This window comes from Volvox carteri (assembly GCF_000143455.1).
Source record: "Volvox carteri f. nagariensis unplaced genomic scaffold VOLCAscaffold_9, whole genome shotgun sequence".
In the NCBI taxonomy this organism is placed as follows: Eukaryota; Viridiplantae; Chlorophyta; class Chlorophyceae; order Chlamydomonadales; family Volvocaceae; genus Volvox; species Volvox carteri.
This window is the reverse complement of record NW_003307552.1, coordinates 1,679,628-1,695,966: the sequence shown is the minus strand read 5'-3', so window position 1 is coordinate 1,695,966 and position 16,339 is coordinate 1,679,628. Positions and strand designations below refer to the sequence as shown.

The 16,339-nt window shown below is 56.0% G+C and overlaps 2 protein-coding genes across 2 annotated transcripts; both read left to right on the top strand.

The window, feature by feature from the left end:
* Positions 1-422: 422 nt before the first annotated feature.
* Positions 423-8,949, top strand: invA (inversion kinesin InvA; the record flags this gene model as incomplete). The annotated part of the gene is made up of 23 exons (XM_002948326.1): positions 423-476; positions 589-675; positions 746-886; positions 1,000-1,063; positions 1,146-1,228; positions 1,452-1,616; positions 1,874-1,980; positions 2,210-2,300; positions 2,426-2,541; positions 2,832-2,970; positions 3,108-3,244; positions 3,420-3,501; positions 3,642-3,854; positions 4,057-4,261; positions 4,563-4,714; positions 4,871-5,081; positions 5,290-5,498; positions 5,758-5,892; positions 6,063-6,226; positions 6,421-6,533; positions 6,720-6,874; positions 7,072-7,092; positions 7,126-8,949. 23 exons carry the CDS (start codon positions 423-425, stop codon positions 7,225-7,227), a joined length of 2,946 nt encoding a protein of 981 aa, XP_002948372.1. The 3' UTR covers positions 7,228-8,949.
* A 1,951-nt stretch (positions 8,950-10,900) lies between these two features.
* On the top strand, positions 10,901-15,867 carry VOLCADRAFT_57999 (uncharacterized protein; the record flags this gene model as incomplete). Its single annotated transcript, XM_002948325.1, has 10 exons — positions 10,901-11,068; positions 11,384-11,587; positions 12,059-12,181; positions 12,614-12,661; positions 12,797-12,836; positions 13,250-13,371; positions 13,733-13,792; positions 14,200-14,297; positions 14,700-14,993; positions 15,624-15,867. The coding sequence occupies 10 exons, from the start codon at positions 10,901-10,903 to the stop codon at positions 15,865-15,867; spliced, it is 1,401 nt and encodes a 466-aa protein (XP_002948371.1).
* Positions 15,868-16,339: the final 472 nt, after the last annotated feature.

Sequence of the window (16,339 nt, the reverse complement as noted above, 5' to 3'; positions counted from 1 at the left end):
TGCCGGAAGGCGGACAGCACCATCGTTAACGGTCAAATGGTGGTCACCTCAGGGTTCATTTACGCAAGTTGATGTACGTGATTATAGTATCATGCATATCAAACATGAATTTTAGGCATCTGGCGTACAGGAGCTGTTCGGACGCGGTTTGTCCGTTTACAAGTTGCTCTTTCACTACCCCGGCAAAGCCGTACGCCGGGACCTTCCCCTTCGGAAGCCTTTCGCAAGCCGCTTTTACTGTTATACTTTCAACCTTTACATGAGCACGTCCGTTACTGAGCTAGCTTGACACTTTGGTTTGAAGACGCAATCCTTCTTTGCTTGGTGATCGCCTGTTGGACTCCTTGTGCATAAATCACCTTGACACTTTCGACACAGCATCAACTAGCAATTAGCTAAGATTTTAGAGCGGCTCTGAACTTATGGCGGAGCAGGAGGGGGGGGAGCCCTCCTCGGCGATACAAGTATGCGTCCGGGTACGTGGCCATATTAAGTGTAACGTGGCACAGCTCTTGGTGGCTACTTGGATGAAGCCGCGTTGGTCTTTGGGAAGGCCGGCAAGTGGCTGTCTGTTGTCTGTATTGCAAGGTGCGACCCCTCAATCCGAGGGAACGCGACGAGGGTCTACGCGCTTGCGTCAGTTTTGATGAGGAAACAAAGCAAGTTGTTCTTTCGGTGAGCTATGCTATGCTGGCGGAAAGCTGGGCGTCTGTGGGTTAAGGCTTGACCGCATGCACTGCTGCAGGCGGTGGACAAGAATACGCTGCTGCAGCTCAGAGGTGCAACTGCCAAAGGGTATGCTTTTGATCGGCGATATGGTCAGGACATTACTTCCGATGCAATTTATGAAGACTGCGTGGCGCAGCTGGTCGAGGCCGTGTTCAAGGTATCCGAACAACCACGCTAAACATCCAACGGCCGTCTGGTGTGCATAGCTTTTTAAACTTTAGATTACGCATGATGCAGGGTTACAATGCAACCGTGCTGGCTTACGGCCAGACCGGCTCCGGCAAGACGCACACAATGGCCGGAGGGCAGGGCATACACGGTGTTGTCGAGGAGGGTAAGGTGGGGGGAGTAGGGGACTGCTATGCGCAACGAGGGCTACCGCTGTTTGTACTGAAAGCCTGCCGTCGCCGTGACAGGTATCACACCACGGGTTATCCGGCACATCTTCGCGCTCGCGGAGGCAATTCGCAAGAAGGAGAAGCCGGGAGAGAAGACGCAGGTGGGGGGATATGTCAAAATCAACGCGGTCGGGGAATGTAAAGCTGGCAGAGCAAGTGCCGGGTTGGCGAACAGCTCTCTAATATGAATAACTTGCTTCCTGAGGATTGCTAGGTTCCTCAAGCGGGGAAATGCAGCTCAGAAGGCCGTTGTTGCACGCATTCGTCGTGCCCCTATGTATGTCCCTAAGTGCATTGTATTCTCATGGCTACCTTGCATTATAGGTAGAAGCGTACGGCCTCGAGTTGTACAACGAAGATCTCCGTGATCTTGCTCTGGCGGGTGGACGGGACGAGACAGCAAAGGGCTGGGATGGAAAGGGAGGGAATCCGTCGGCTCTGAAACTGCAGGAGCGGCCTGTCGGAAAGGATGGACGCGTCGTGCCCGAGGTACGTGCGCGAAGCCATTGTAGCAGATGCTGCTTGATATTCGCTGACGCCTATACCCAGTCAAAGGAATGAATTATGCGATAAAGGCGTAATTTCTGGGCTGGGTCAGGGGTCAGGAATCTTTGGAGTTTTGGAGAGTGCTTGCACTAGCGCAATCATATTCATGGCATGTTTTATCCGTGTCGTGACCATCCATATTAAGCTTGAAGTTTGTCTGTGGCCACCTGTAATGGGATCCTGATGATGGGCCTTGACAGGTAATTGGCGTGACAGAGAGGGTCGTGAGCAACGCGGACGAGCTGCTCTCATTTTTCAATTTGTGCATGGAGAACCGCTCGACGTCGTCTACGAAGCTCAACGACAGGTAGTCCACGCCCCAGGTGTTGAAATTTGTGGCTAATGTATATTCAGATACGACATTTCAGCCCCTGGGGATCGCCATGGGATCACGCTGCATGCCTTTTTGTGCTTTACTCGGGTTCCTGTGTGGCCAAGGCGCCGCTCATCACATTGTCGACGGCCCACCGTTTCACTGCGTCAAATGTCACGCTTAAATTCAAATTGCTTTTCGTTATTTGGGTCATTCCAAACAGGTCGTCCCGATCCCACGCGATCTTCACCATTACAGTGCAGCGTACGATCGTGGAGGTGCTTAATGAGCTGGGAGCCGATCTCAAAGCCAAGGTATCGCTCGGACTGCCTTGGGTTATCTTGGGTTGTGCCAGTGATCGGTACGATGCCTGCACATTTACGCATTGGTCAGGCGCCTAAACGTGCTTGTATTGCGTTACTGCTGTGGTGCTGCATAGGTCCGTACCAGCGAGTTTACCAGCAAGCTGCACCTCGTGGACCTTGCGGGTAGCGAACGCGTGAAGCGATCGGGCGTCACGGGCAAAGAGCTGAAAGAGGCGACACACATCAACAGGTAAATACGAAGCAATGGCAGCCTTAAGGCCAGCTCCTAGTTTTGCATGCTCACAAGCAGCAGCGGCCGCAAGTATGCCAACTTTGGGAACAACTCGTCGGACGTAACCTACGACTGTTTCATGCCGGTTGACTATCGGGAAGATCGGGACGTGGTCCAGGCTTTAAAGAAAGAGGATTCCATGTGAAAGGCCACAAGCTACAGGTTTCCGCATTTCAGCTGTCATACTTAACGCTTGCGCATATTATGTTTGTGCCTTGACCAACGAATTCCGGTGGTTATCCTCACAGCGGTCTCCTGGCCCTTGGAAACGTCATCGTGGCGCTTGCTGGCGATGAGAAGGATGGGACTGGGAAAGCGGGGGCGGGGGAAAAGAAGAAGGCGACACATGTTCCGTATCGTGACTCAAAACTCACGCGCTTGCTCCAGGTACGTCGAGTTGATGATATCGCTGTCTTATATATGTGTATGTGAATTAATGCACCTTAAGCGCAGCGCTGCCTTGGTAAGTCCCATATCTCCTCAACTCGTGACGGCTCATTTGCCTCCACGCCCATGGACGCCAGGATTCCTTGGGCGGCAACAGTCTCACAGTCCTCATCAGCTGCATCAGCCCTTCTGAGTCTGACTTCGAGGAAACGAATAACACTTTGAAGTATGCCAACCGCGCCTGCAAGATCAAAAACCAGCCGCTACCGAACAGGTGAGTTCTCCATGGGGGTTTTGGTTCGGCTGTCCTTGGGATGTTGCAACGTACGTTGCGTGCTAATTGCCTTCGTTGGGGCCCATCATGATGAGCATTCTCACGTACTGCCCTGTTCAACCTCGTCAATGGAAGGAAAAGCACCTGACGAGTTTTACCGTGACACTAACGCTAGGTTCACAACGCTGGAGGAGGACTTGCTGCCGGTCATTCCGCAGGCCGGAATGGGTGCTTCGCTGGGCATGATGCAGCTACAGGTACGGTCTTGGTGATGCATACGGTCGTCAATCAAAGGGTCTGGATAGTTGGGAAGTGTATCAGGGAGTGCAGTTGGAGGACTTTTCCTTTGCGGTAAGGTGAACATCCTCATGGATGCAACGCCCTGTTTGCTGTGTAGGCCTTGCTTGAGGATCATGAGAAGCTGAAGGAGGTTCGCGAGCGCCGCGAGCGGGAACGCAAAGAGAAGGAGGCTAAGCGCGCTGCGGCCCTCTCTGCCCTACGAGAGGAGCAAATGAAGGCGAAGGGCTTCCAGCGGCTCCGTGCCACGCAATACGACGAGCTGCGTCGACGTCTTGCTGGAGGCGCGGCGGCTAGCATCCCTACGGACCAGGTGCGCTGAGAGTCCTTAATGAAATAAAGATATGGTGCACTGGAGTGCAGGGACGGTTCTGGACTTGTGTATCTCTAGTGTCTCTTGGAGCAGCAGCGCCGTGTTCTTAAGGGTTTTCGCTTGGATACGTGTCTTTCCTGCCATGGGTCTGCATGCGATGAATTGTTTTGCTAAGGTGGCGGCTGGTGTCTCTTTACTGCAGGTCATTGGAGATGAATTGTTGAAGGGATTCGGCACACGTCTACGGATAAGCAATCAAATGACCAATTCCGTGGACAGCCTGGGTGGTGCTGGCTCCGCGGGGCCCGCGTCAGCACGTCGGCCACATTTGGCACGACCAGCCAGCAGCCGCAACCGCGTTCCACCGACGACCGACGAGTCCCCCAGCGGCACGCCATCAACTTCACGTGAGTAACTCACATTTTACGGCAGTATGTGGCAGGTGATCCAGAACACGAGATCATGTTTATGTGCCAGAGGTGACTCACCTCCGGTAAAAATCCAATGGGCCTTGGGTTTTGGCGGCCGACATACGTCGGATCGACTGTGCTTAACATACGGTATACGGCACGTCTCTGCTGCTCAGGGTCTTACCAGGAGAAGATTGTTAAGAGCGTATTAGCGTAAAGGTGGTACGTTACATGCATTGCTAGGTGTGCAGAACGCAATTCATATTTCATTGCTCCTTGTTTCTTGCCTTTCACACAGGTCCACGGCCAGGTACCTCCACAGCGAAAGCAGTCGGAAAGTCAAGCTTCGCCGCTTGGCTGGCATCTCAAGAAGCGGGCACTGGAGGCGAGGGCGGGGAGGGAGTGGGCAGCACAGCGGGCAGCGAGTACGGTGGAACGGACGACTTCGTGGTGAGCAAGGTTTTGGCAATAAGGACTGTATTTGTCTTCACGATGGCAGTACACTACCACCGTGAAGACTACGCCCAAACGTTACATGGGCATCTCTTTCCGCTGATGTGTGACTGGGTGTTTGTCTTTGGCGCCTACTGACCTACCGCGTTGCAGGATGGCGATGGCACGGAAGACTATGCAGGCGGAGAGCATGGAGATGAATCGATGTTCGCTGATGAGGATCCATCAGCGGACGGAGCGGGTGGAGACGCGAACGGCGGCGATGACTCAATGTTCGCTGAGGAGGATCCATCAGCTGGGAAGGGCGAGGAGGGTAGCGCACCAGCGGCATCCAAATCCAAGTTCCGACGGGCACAGAAGCAAGGTGCGCGGCATAACGCTATTATCCCGTGCCATCCACAGGAGGTATCGTTTACTTTTATTAATGTGGTGCCGCAAGATGTAATAGCTACTTTCCCTGACCTTTCATATCGACTGGATGTGCCCACATATCGGTAACATATGCAAACGTAAGGCACGTGCAAGTTTGCTTGAGGACGTCAATGTGCGCAGTTTGCCTTACTCTCTTGCAGGGGTTGATGGTGCTGGTGGGCCTGCAGCCGTGGGCGGCAGCGAGGTCTCACTCACAGAGCTTGAGCAGGGTGCCGGAACCAGCGGCAACGTGGATGGCGTGGACCCGGCAGACAGCGGTGGTGTAGATGAGGGCGCAGGTGCAGATGATGGTGGAGGCTACGACTTGTTGGATGAAGGCGAGGTGCCGAAATTACTGGCGCGTTTCAAGGTATAACCGCGTGCGTATATATTGGAGTTAGGGTTGCGCTACTTTGATGTGGTACTCTGTCATGTCCTAGCCGGGCGTAGTGTGCAGCTGACATCTGAAAAATCGCTTACAAACACGCTGCTAAGGCCGAAAACCAACTATTGTTCGACAACCTATGCATAAGGCCCGAGGTTACGTGTGTACTGATGTCGAATACGCAGATGGCCTTAGCTACCCTGCTTTGCTTGTAAACCAGGAGTCATTCGTCTGGCCGTTGCAGGTGAATCAACACGACACGCTGGCGGTCTTCAAAGCCTGCACCAAGGAAGATTTCAAAGACGTCATAAGCCTCCTGCCGGAAAATACTCCACTCCCGGCGTCGGACAAGATGACGTACCTGCTCGCGCGACTAGAGGTGCGTATGTCACTGTGCGCAGAGTTGACTTCAACAGGGCTACCTACGTAGCAGTGTCTTAATGAGCGGCAGTTACGTGTTACAGAATCCTTGGGAAGTTGCTGCATGGGATTTGGGCCCGGGTTAGAGAGCCGGTCACCGCATTTAACCGGGCGACTAATCCATCGTAGGTCAACCCTGGTCGCGACATGGCAGCCGCATTGCTCACTGTTGCGACTGGCGAGGCTACGATGAAGGAGGCCGTTGGACCGGCCGTGGGCTGCCTGATGGCTACTTTCGGAACCAACATGATCGCGTCCTGCATCTTCGATTTCGACGATCCAGACGACCTCCGGTAAGGCATCGGTCAGAGGCATCAGCCAGAAGCCGGATCAGCCGGATGTGAGTGAATGCGTTACTTGTTGTAGCAATAAACCTTTCACGAGGGTAATGCGAAGCGCTCCGCGGGGGAGTCATGATGATTTGGAATGTTTTGGCACCGCCTGACATTATGAGCTGAAAGAACCTGTCGTGGCCTCTGAACCGCAGGTACTACGGTGTCGATGAACGTATCGAGCTGTGGGGCTTGCAGATTCCGCATACCAGCGTCCGTCCTGCGCTGGCAGAGGGCCTTACGGAGGAGCAGGCTCTAGCAGCTGCGGGTAAGCACAAGCGGATGTTTCGTGATTGTTTATTTTCTCCGGCTCGTGAACTGTGTTACCTACGTACGCAAGCTTCACCTTTCGCTTCAGAAGCATCCACGCTAATTAAGTTGGGCGTCGTCCGTCCTTGTCTGATAAGACTGATTCCCAACCTTGACACTCTTACCTGTCGACCTACTCCTGCAGAAGCCAGTAAGGACAACACCATCACGTGGAGCTCCGTGGACCGCCTGAATATGTCCATCGGCTTATTGTACGCGCTCTGCAATCACGCCATCGAGAATGGCATCCGCTGCGGCTTCTGCGTGCCTCGGCCCCAGCTGCTTAAACGCTGGATGCAGGTATGGCAAGGGGCTAAGGGAGGGCAAGGTTGGGTTGTGTGAGGTAACAATACATGATGTGTGAGGAAAACGAGAAGCCAGAGGCTGGACCCACAAAGGATTTTGCGTTGATAACACGGCAGCCGTGCCCGTAGTAGAGGCTTTTGGCCAAGTACCCAATTGTTCTCCCGTGTTTCGCTTACATGTCCGTTATGCAGGCTGGCGTCAAGATGGAACAGGTGAAGACCTCTCTCACGCTCATCTATCCTCAGACAGCGCACGATTATGAGTACTACCGCGCGTCGACCGTCGCATGGTTCATGGTCGCTGAGGTTAAGGCCAAGCTGGAACGTGTATTGGGCATTGTGCACTGATGGTTGCGTGTACCTAGCGCGCGTGTCGCCTAGCGCGCTTTTGTGCATGGAATTGCGTGCGCATCCAACCAGCAGCGCGCTTTCGAGGGGCGCGCTTCTGGCCTTCCTGGACCAAAGTTCTAGCTACGTATAGAATGCCGTTCCCTCGTTGTATATGACATAGGCAGGCGCGAATCGGCGGGATCGTGCGCTGTAGCGGCTGGTATCACGTCCAATACACGAATACCCGCCCTTGTGGTGAGCGTACCGCGTACCGAAACAAGGTCAGCAGTATAATGAAATGCTAGGCTGTGCGCCACCACGGTTAGCATCGATTGCAAGCGCATTCGTGACCCTTTTGACCCTCGTTCCGGCGTGCGGTGGCTAGCATACCCTCATTGCGCCGATTTACACCTTTCACTTAACCGTAGGTTAGTTCGTGACTTTGCATGATGAATTTGTACATTTTGCTAGGGCCATGGAGGCAGGAGGGCCGGTGGGTTGGGATTACAGAGATGCGCAGCGCGTATTACGCAACTTTAAAGCGGCAGCTATGCCCTGCACAAATGAGCTGGGGCTGTACGTTGTGGTAGTAATCAGGACCGAAATTTGCTACCTTCTGTAATACCTGGAAATAGCCGCGACATCGTGCCTCTGCTTCATTAAGTAGACGGTTACTAGTTACAGTGGCGCCCGAATGGCTCGTGTGCAATGCCCACCGAGCGCCAACCGCACAACCCTGTGTTGTTGTTACAGCGTGGGAGGCATCTGGGCCAATGAGACAGATTTGGAATGTCATATCTAGGATTGAACACCATACAGCACCATCCACCACTACCACACTGTACTACGCCAGACGAACTGCAAGTCCAAGGCGGTCGATTCTGCCTTCTAGAATCCCTCCTCATCATGTCACCCTAACATCCGTAGAGACAGAGGGTTCAGCATTCGCCACCAATCCAGCGTGCGAATCTTGGTCCATCAACTGTGACCTCAACTCCACATTAACCCTGTGTGCGATACACGGCCATACACGGCCAAACATACCACAGCGTCACTGACGATATAGCCTTATCTAGCACACAGTTGAAGTCAGGAAAGGCATAAAACCTTTAAATTTGCTGCTTGTTGGGTCCCTGGCAAATAGTTTGTCACACCCCTCGAAGACGGTATAGACTACCAGCCTTGGGGAGCGTGATTTGTTGCCGCGAACCCAGTAAGGCGCGCAGAGGGATAGCCTATTAATCAACCAGAGGTCGGCAAATAAGGCGGGTACTGCGGGTCCGTACCACAGTACCCGCAGCCGTAATTCGGCTCAAAACCCCGGCTGCGGCTCTTTAATGACCAAAAATTGACCAAAAGACGTGATTTGCAGCCTCTATTGCGGCCGTAGGGCCGCGCGCTGAACTTAAACCTGTGTTTGGCTTTGAATTATTTTAGGTTCACTGACCGAAATCATGCCCTCCCGCAGCCGTAGAAACCGATTTGCCGACCTCCGTACCCAACCTTTCCGTAGCTATTTGAGTCAGTCATTAAGGTGACGTGTTAAGATAACTTTCACGTAACGGATACCTGACTGAGACAGGACAGCCTAGGTACCGGCACGATCATTCCGACTCTAGCACAGACTCCTTGTGCCTACTGTTGCCTGTTTGGTACGGCGCAGCAGTAAGCAGGAAAGGAAGCGGACAGCTCGGTGATCTGTGGACAGACCGCCGACGTGCTCCTTACAGCTAACAAATACGTGCAGCAGCATTGATGGACTTCGTTTCATATTATGGATGCATTAGACGCCAAATTTTAGTGGATGGATGAATGTTACAAGCTTCAGCGAGCTCGTACGGCTCAGACGAACCCGGAGGCTCATGAACCGCTTTGACAATGCAAGTTTGGATGGATGGATGTTACATGCTTCAGCGAGCTCGTACGGCCCAAACGAACCCGGAGGCTCATGAACCGCTTTGACAATGCAAGTTTCAGTGAGGCAAAGATGCAGGGCGTGTACGGCAGCCGGGACAGATTCGGTTCCTTACAGGCGAGTGCCTCTTCGGGCCAGTTCTGAGGCCTTACTGTGCAAGCTCTTGTTCAATTCCGTTCTTTGAATGAAAAATAAGTATCAAATCCTAACCAATAACTTTTGTTGTTTTGAACCCCGGGTCGTCCTTGTCACCAAAGGCATTCCTGCAAAAGGTTTAGATAGAATGGTGCAAAGGAGCTTATGTTTTCGGGATTCTGTATGCGAGTAGAAGCTGTTGCTTAATCCCATGTGTACTGACGAAGCTCATGGGAAGCGCCTAACAGTAATGCCCCACAGGACTCGTTATGCGCAATTAAACTGGTTCATACCATACCTTGTAACAAGCTTATGCTTGTATTCCGCAATAACAACGTTTACCTCGCTCTTTTTGAATGGTCCTTTTAGCCTTCTAGCTGGAAATACTTCAAGTCAGCCGCACTGTTCCATGCTCAAAAAGCGTTTTATTAGAGCTAGGGCGTAGATGGATAGTAGCTTAGGTGGCGAGCGCACTTCGCCTGCCATGCAGGCTGCCAGGGCTCTGCTATTGACTGCATGAACGTACACCGCCACTTTGGGGATAGCGAACGCTTCATAACGCTGCATAATATCAGGTATTGTATCTGTGACTCAGTAAACTTGGCGTCCTGCTTTTTAATCACTGGAGTTAAACGTAAGGCCGATCAGCACTCAATTTTTGTGCAGCGTCAGATAAATTTGACAAAGATGGGCAGCTGCGGCTCCAAAGGCGTCGCTGTCGGAAATGAGCAGCACGGCACTACCGACTCAGCAGCTTGCAGACCCTCATCAGCAGGGAGTCCAAATACAGGGGGCCAGTTGCGGACAGTGGCCAAAACTGCCTGGCAGACCTCGGCGCGCAATTTAATGAAGAGCCTCAGCCAGAGGCGACAAGGAAGCTACCGGCAACGCAGCAGCAGCGCCAGGAAAGATGCGTTGACAGACGTCGACGATGAAGAAGTTGACAGTGCAGGCCGCGGCGGCCGGCTCGGTGGCCGTAACCGGTCCAAGCCTTTGCCGTCGCCAGCGCAGGCCAGCGCCAGCGCCGTCGCATGGCAACCCTCAAACGCAGATCCCGGGCAAAAAAGCGGTCAGCGGGGTCATCACCTTACGGACACAGCCAAAGTGGAGGTGGCCAGCTGCATGGAGGTGGTGGCCGAGGACGCCGAAGCGGGCGATAGCTGTGTCCGCAGCTTCCATGTACGCAACCAGGCAACGGATAGCATGGACGAAACTGAGGGGAACGAGGATCAGCCTCGTAAGGAAAGCCGTCAGCTGTCACCGGACGGGTCGCAGCGGCGGCGGAAGGCTGCCGGCGCCAGTTGCAGCTCGGGCAGCGGGGCAATGTCGCCCTTCTCAGTCACATCCCCTACTTCAGATGGGGCCGACTCGGATATGTGGCCGGTCGGTGGTCCGTCCCGAATACCACGCAGCAGCAATCCAGCGGAGGCTGACGGCACGATACTCTCCACATCCCCACGTGCTGCAGGGGCCGCGGGCAGGCTGCCGCCAGCCGACGGTGGCGGTTGGACGGCCCCGCCTCCACCTGCTGCTGCTGCGCCTGCCGCAGTGCCCACAGTAGCTTCCACGCCGCCGGGCCCGCAGCCAGCGACCGCGGTGGCAATACCAGCGACAGAGGCCGCAGTCGCCCCCGCGCCCGCTATGGGCTGTGGCGCTGATGCCGACCAGGCTCCGGCCGTCCCGGCCCCCAGCGCACCCACTGCCACTGCTGGGCCCTCAGAGACGGTGCAATGGGTGATCCGTCCTGGGCCCCCGGTGGAGAGCGCCTACGTGCTTGGGGACGTGCTAGGGAAGGGCAGCTTCGGAGTGGTGGGTGGGGCCAGGCTGGCGGGGGGCGGGGCTCCAGTGCACATGTTCTTGCGTTTCTTAGGCACTGGCGCATGGGGGGGGCCCATGTGTGCTTGCGGGTGGGTACGGGACCGTAAGGCATGGCTTACGATTTGGAGCTCGAGCTTGTAACATGCGGGGACTCCATCTCGCACATGGGTGGACACACAGCGGTGTGTGTGTGCGGCCTTTTTTCAACAAACTGGGGCCGGAGTGCTGTTTTGAAAGCTTCTGGGGCCGCGGGGTACTCTTGGCGCAAGAAACCCAGCGAGGCCCTGTCCCGCCGGCTATTTGCAGGTCCGCGCCGCAACTCACATTGCCAGCGGGGCCAAGGTCGCCGTGAAAACCATTCGGAAGTCGTTGCTGGCCGCCGACGACGTGAGTGCGCTGCGCCGCGAAGTGGAGATCTTGCATCACCTGTCTGGTCACCCGCACATCTCCCAGCTGCTTGGCGTGTATGAGGAGCCTAGCCAGCTGCATCTGGTGCTGGAGCTTTACCAGGTGGGAGGAAAGGGGGCTTGGGACTTGGGTTTTCTTCGGTGCAGGACTGTGTTAAACTTATGTGCTTTGTTAACTTATGTGCTTTACATTGGGTTTGCTCTTCTTCCATGGTTTGGGAAGCGGATGGGAAGGGGGATGAGGAGGTTGAGAGGGAGGGAGGGGATGGGGGAGGAGGAGCAGAACATTCGCCATCCTCCAACATTTTCCTCCTCCGCCGTTGTCCACATTCTGAGAACTCCTTGACGACCTGGTTTCTAGGCTCTGCCGTAGCGGCTGGGTGGTGGCTTCCCGATGGTGCTCCCTGAAAAGGTGCCTTATTACAACGTTCAATCAAAGTCAGTGTCCTGTTTAGAGTCCATACCTGCATTACGGCATTCTATCATCCTGTACTACGTTTACGCAAAAACATATGTTATTGAAGATGACGCGCCCTCCCTATAACGGCTTACCGCTCGGTTGCAATGGCTCCAGGGAGGGGACCTCTTTGACGCCATCATCTCAGTCGGTCGCCACAGCGAGCGGGCCGCGGCGGACGTGTTGCGTACCGTGCTCACAGCCATCTCCTACTGCCACGCCATGGGGGTGGCACACCGGGTGCGTGTGCATGCCGCTTCCCGAGGGCGGTGGAGGAGGAGGAGGAGGAAGGCGGTTTTGGAGGGGAGGGCGTGTTTGGGGGTATTTCCTGGAGAGGGTGTGAGGGTGGAGCCAGGCGGGGATGCAGGGGCCCACCTTTGCGTTTGTTTGTCTGTCTGTCCGTCTCCCGCTGGGTAATTTCCCCCCGGGCTCCCTGGCATTCTGGATCCATCGACTGGATGCTGGGAGGTGCATGGTGAATAGCACCGCGCTTGGCGGCGCCGTGTGGTTGGTTTCCGGTTGCTCTGTGCTCTTTGCTGCCTGCCCTCGCTAAGGCGCCGCTCGTCTTGCGGCTCCTCGCCCCCGCTAACATGAACTCGAACCGCCACTCCTCCCCACCCCTTCACCACTGCCATGACACCCCCCCTTCGTCTCTCCCTCACCGCCCCACAGGACATCAAGCCGGAGAACTTCATGTTGACCGCTCCGTTGCATCCTCTGGTCGCTGAGGCGGCAGCAGCAGCAGCCTCCGGAGGTGGCGGCGGCAGCGGTGGCGGCCAGGAGCAGTCTGAGGGTCTGGTTCCCTCAGCAGGCGGGGGAGGAGGAGGAGGAGATGACGGGTCCTTGGGATCCAAGTTGAAGCTCATCGACTTTGGGCTGTCAGTGTTCTGCACCGGTGGGTGGGTGGGTGGGTGGGTGTTTGCCTGCATGTGTAATACCCGCTGTGCGCCGGGGGGGGCTGGTGTAAAGGGGAGGGGAAGGTGTATACAGGGCCTGCTTTGCGAGAGGCCCCAGCCTAGAGTGGTGTAACAACGATGTGCAACATACCTCACGGCAGCTCCGGTAACACAGCTGCTTCGGTGCATAATTTTTTTCTGTTGCTTCTGCCCATTTATTGATATGACGATAGTGATAATGACGTCTTTTTCGTTACAAGCTCTTATAAACTTTATGAGTTTGTTATTTTACTGCCATCGGTAGCAGATTAATCCCTTTACGAATTAAAATTTTGAATTATTACTGGCATGTCGCTGTCGCCTCTTGGCACCGTGCCTCGTCGCGGCGGCTGCTCGGATCCTCTGGATCCAGACTCTCAGCCTCTGACCGACACCGTGGGTACCTCGTACTACGTGGCGCCGGAGGTGCTGGCTCGGAGCTACAGCCGGTCGGCGGATGTGTGGTCCGCGGGGGTCATACTGCACATCCTGCTGGTGAGACAGCTCCCGGGGGGTGTGGGGGGTGGGGGGTGGGGGGCGCCCTTAATGAGGCCGGCAGGGCCTCTGCCTAAGGGATTGCGGGAGGGCTCTGTGAAGATCTGCGTATATCTTCCACCATCGTCCACAAATTGCATCGTTGAAAAGGGGGAAGACCCATGCATATTGAATGTCCTTGCGACCCGTAATGTGACCCGCTGCTTTGTCGCCACATTCCGTTTTTACATCCTCGGCAAAAACGGGCTACGCCTCAATTGAAAATTCAACTTACTTAAAACCGTCACCCTGGATGTTCTCTGTCTTCATTGGTGTTGCTACCCCCACCACTTCCCAACCCCTGTGTTGCCAACATCCCCAGACCGGCTATGCGCCCTTCGACGGGCGAAATGATCAGGAAATCCTGCGGTCGGTGCAGGCGGTAGGCCGGGGTGGAGTGGGGTTGGGTGGAGTGGAGTGGAGTATTTGGTTCCGCCCGGGCGTCCGCGGCTTGAATTAGCGCATTAGGTGCGGGTAGGACACAGCACGTGCCTTTCGCCGCCTGCCCGCACCCTCACCCTGGGCCCACCATCGGGTCCATTGCTTGCGTGGTCATGCAGGTGTGTTCTTGCTTTCCACACGCAATACACACACACGCACATCTGCTGACCCACCCAAACCCCCAAACCCCTCCGCATTTCCCCGGGGCCCTTCTCCTGACTGCACCTGCCTCCCTCCCCTCCTCCCTCCCCCTTAGCTATGCCTTCTTTACTTCTGGGGCGCATCAGTCTGTCCTTGGCATTACCTTCACTCGCTCGCGTGGTTCGCCTTCTCCCCGCTCTCCCCCAGGGCAAACTGGATCTGACCACGGACCCCATTTGGCAGTCCATCAGCCGCGAGGCCACTGCGGTGCTGACCGCCATGTTGAACAGAGACCCCGCACAGCGGTGGGTGGGTGGAGCGGGGGCTGGGGGGCCCGTTTGTGGGTAAGGGGGGGAGACTTGTGTGTAGGGGGGTTTGAGGGGTTGGGCTCGGAGGAGCAGATGCCAGCGGCAATGGCCTTCACACACACACACACACGCGCGGAACCTGCTTGAGGTGGTAGGCAGCTGGGGTGGTGGGGCAGTCCATTACAGGTTGCGAATCGCTCGGCGCGCTTTGAGAAGGCGCAAAAATGTTTGTTTTTCTAGGTAACGCCGAACAGAAAGTTAACTATCGGCCAATTTTACTCTGGGCGAACCGTCAGAACCCGTCGTTCATCAGATAAATGTGAACCACCACCGTCTTCGCAAAGAAAATCCCATACTAACCCTGTGGGTTTCTTTGCTTTTTTTGCCCCCATCCCGCAGAGCCACGGCAGATCAGCTGCTTGCCACGCCCTGGCTGGGCCGTACTGCTTCTTCCTGTACGGCATCTGCATCACCGCTGCCGGGCGTAGTTTCGGAGCGCATGCGGCGCTTTGCCCGCATGAACTCGTTCAAGAAGGAAGCCCGCCGCGTCGTAGCCAGCCTTATGCGGCCGGAGGAGGTGGCGGGGCTGGTGGCGCAGTTTAAGGCGCTGGACGCAGACGGGGACGGAAAACTCAATGTGCAGGAGCTGCGGGTGAGTGAGGGCTTGGAGTTGGAGGGGGCTTGGAAGTGGCGGTAGCGTTGTTTCGCCGGGTCGCTGTTTCACCCCGGTGGCGTTAATACCGCCGGGACTTGGTGCCGCATTGCTTGTGACACGGACTGCTTCCTCCGTCTTGACGAGCCGCCCTCCCCCCCTACCATCCATGCTGCCGCTATCGGCCGCCCTCCGCTCCGTACTGTGTTGTGTACGGCATTCGGCGGCATCGACCGTGTCGGGTCGGGTCGTGTTCAAAGGACGGTCTGGCTCGCCAGGAGCTGCAGTCGCGGTTCCCTCTGGCGGCGGCGGGGGCGGGGCCGCTCCGTGAGGATGAGCTGCGGGAGCTTGTGAACAGGTGGGCAGGGGCGTGTGTGCTGGGGGGGGGGGAAAGGAGGGATGTGTCGATGGGCTGACCAGTACCAGTACCAGTACTATTGTAGCATTGTCATCACCGCCACCACCAAATATAGGAATGTGACAGACACAAACATACAAACATATTCATACATGCATGTTCATACATACACACACATACACACTCACATACACACATACATACACACATACACACACCTACCCGTGGTTCATAGGTCCGACCTGAACGGCGACGGGCTGCTGGACCAGTCGGAGTTCCTGGGGGCAGCCCTCCCCACCGCTGTCATTGCCAGGCAGGCGCAGCAGGCGCTGGCCGCTGCTGCCCTGGCGCGACCCGGCAGCCGGGTAGGCACCGGTACGGCAGCCGCTGCCAACACCCCCCTGGCGGCGGCGTTCGCACACTTTGACGCGGATGGTTCGGGCTTCATCACCCCGGACGAGCTCCGGTCGGCGCTGGCGGCACACCACCCGGAGAGCCAGGGCCCGGATATCGGGGTAGGGCCTGGGGTGTGCGTGTCACGGTCTTCAGGGTTTTAGAGTACTTGGGTCGTACGGGGTATCAGGGTATGTTACATATGCATGCTTGGTTAAGAGGTTCATGGCCTCAGGGGGAAAGGGACCGGGGCCGGAGCTGTGTGAGGCTCTGTGGGGTCCGCCAGGTGTGTAGCTCGGACAGGGACCGGGACGGGCCAAAACGGGTGTGGGATGTTGTTTCACGTGTTGGAGTGGTACGTGGGATGGGATGGGGTGTGTGTGGGTGGTGTAATGGGGGGCTGTGAGGGTCTTGCCACCGACCGGCGCGAACCCGAGCCGCGCGGAAAGTCGGCGCACAAACTGCCCAGTGCTGCGGCTACTGCTGCTGCTGCTGCTGCTGCTGCTGCAAGCAACCCCTTTAACCTCCAGCTGGTGTGTGCATGTGCGTGCCAGTTGTCCGTGCTGTTGTCCAGTGCATCTGCTTTGAAAGCTTTTGGCTGTTAGGATGGTGGGTGCATCCTGTAGTGTGTCTCAT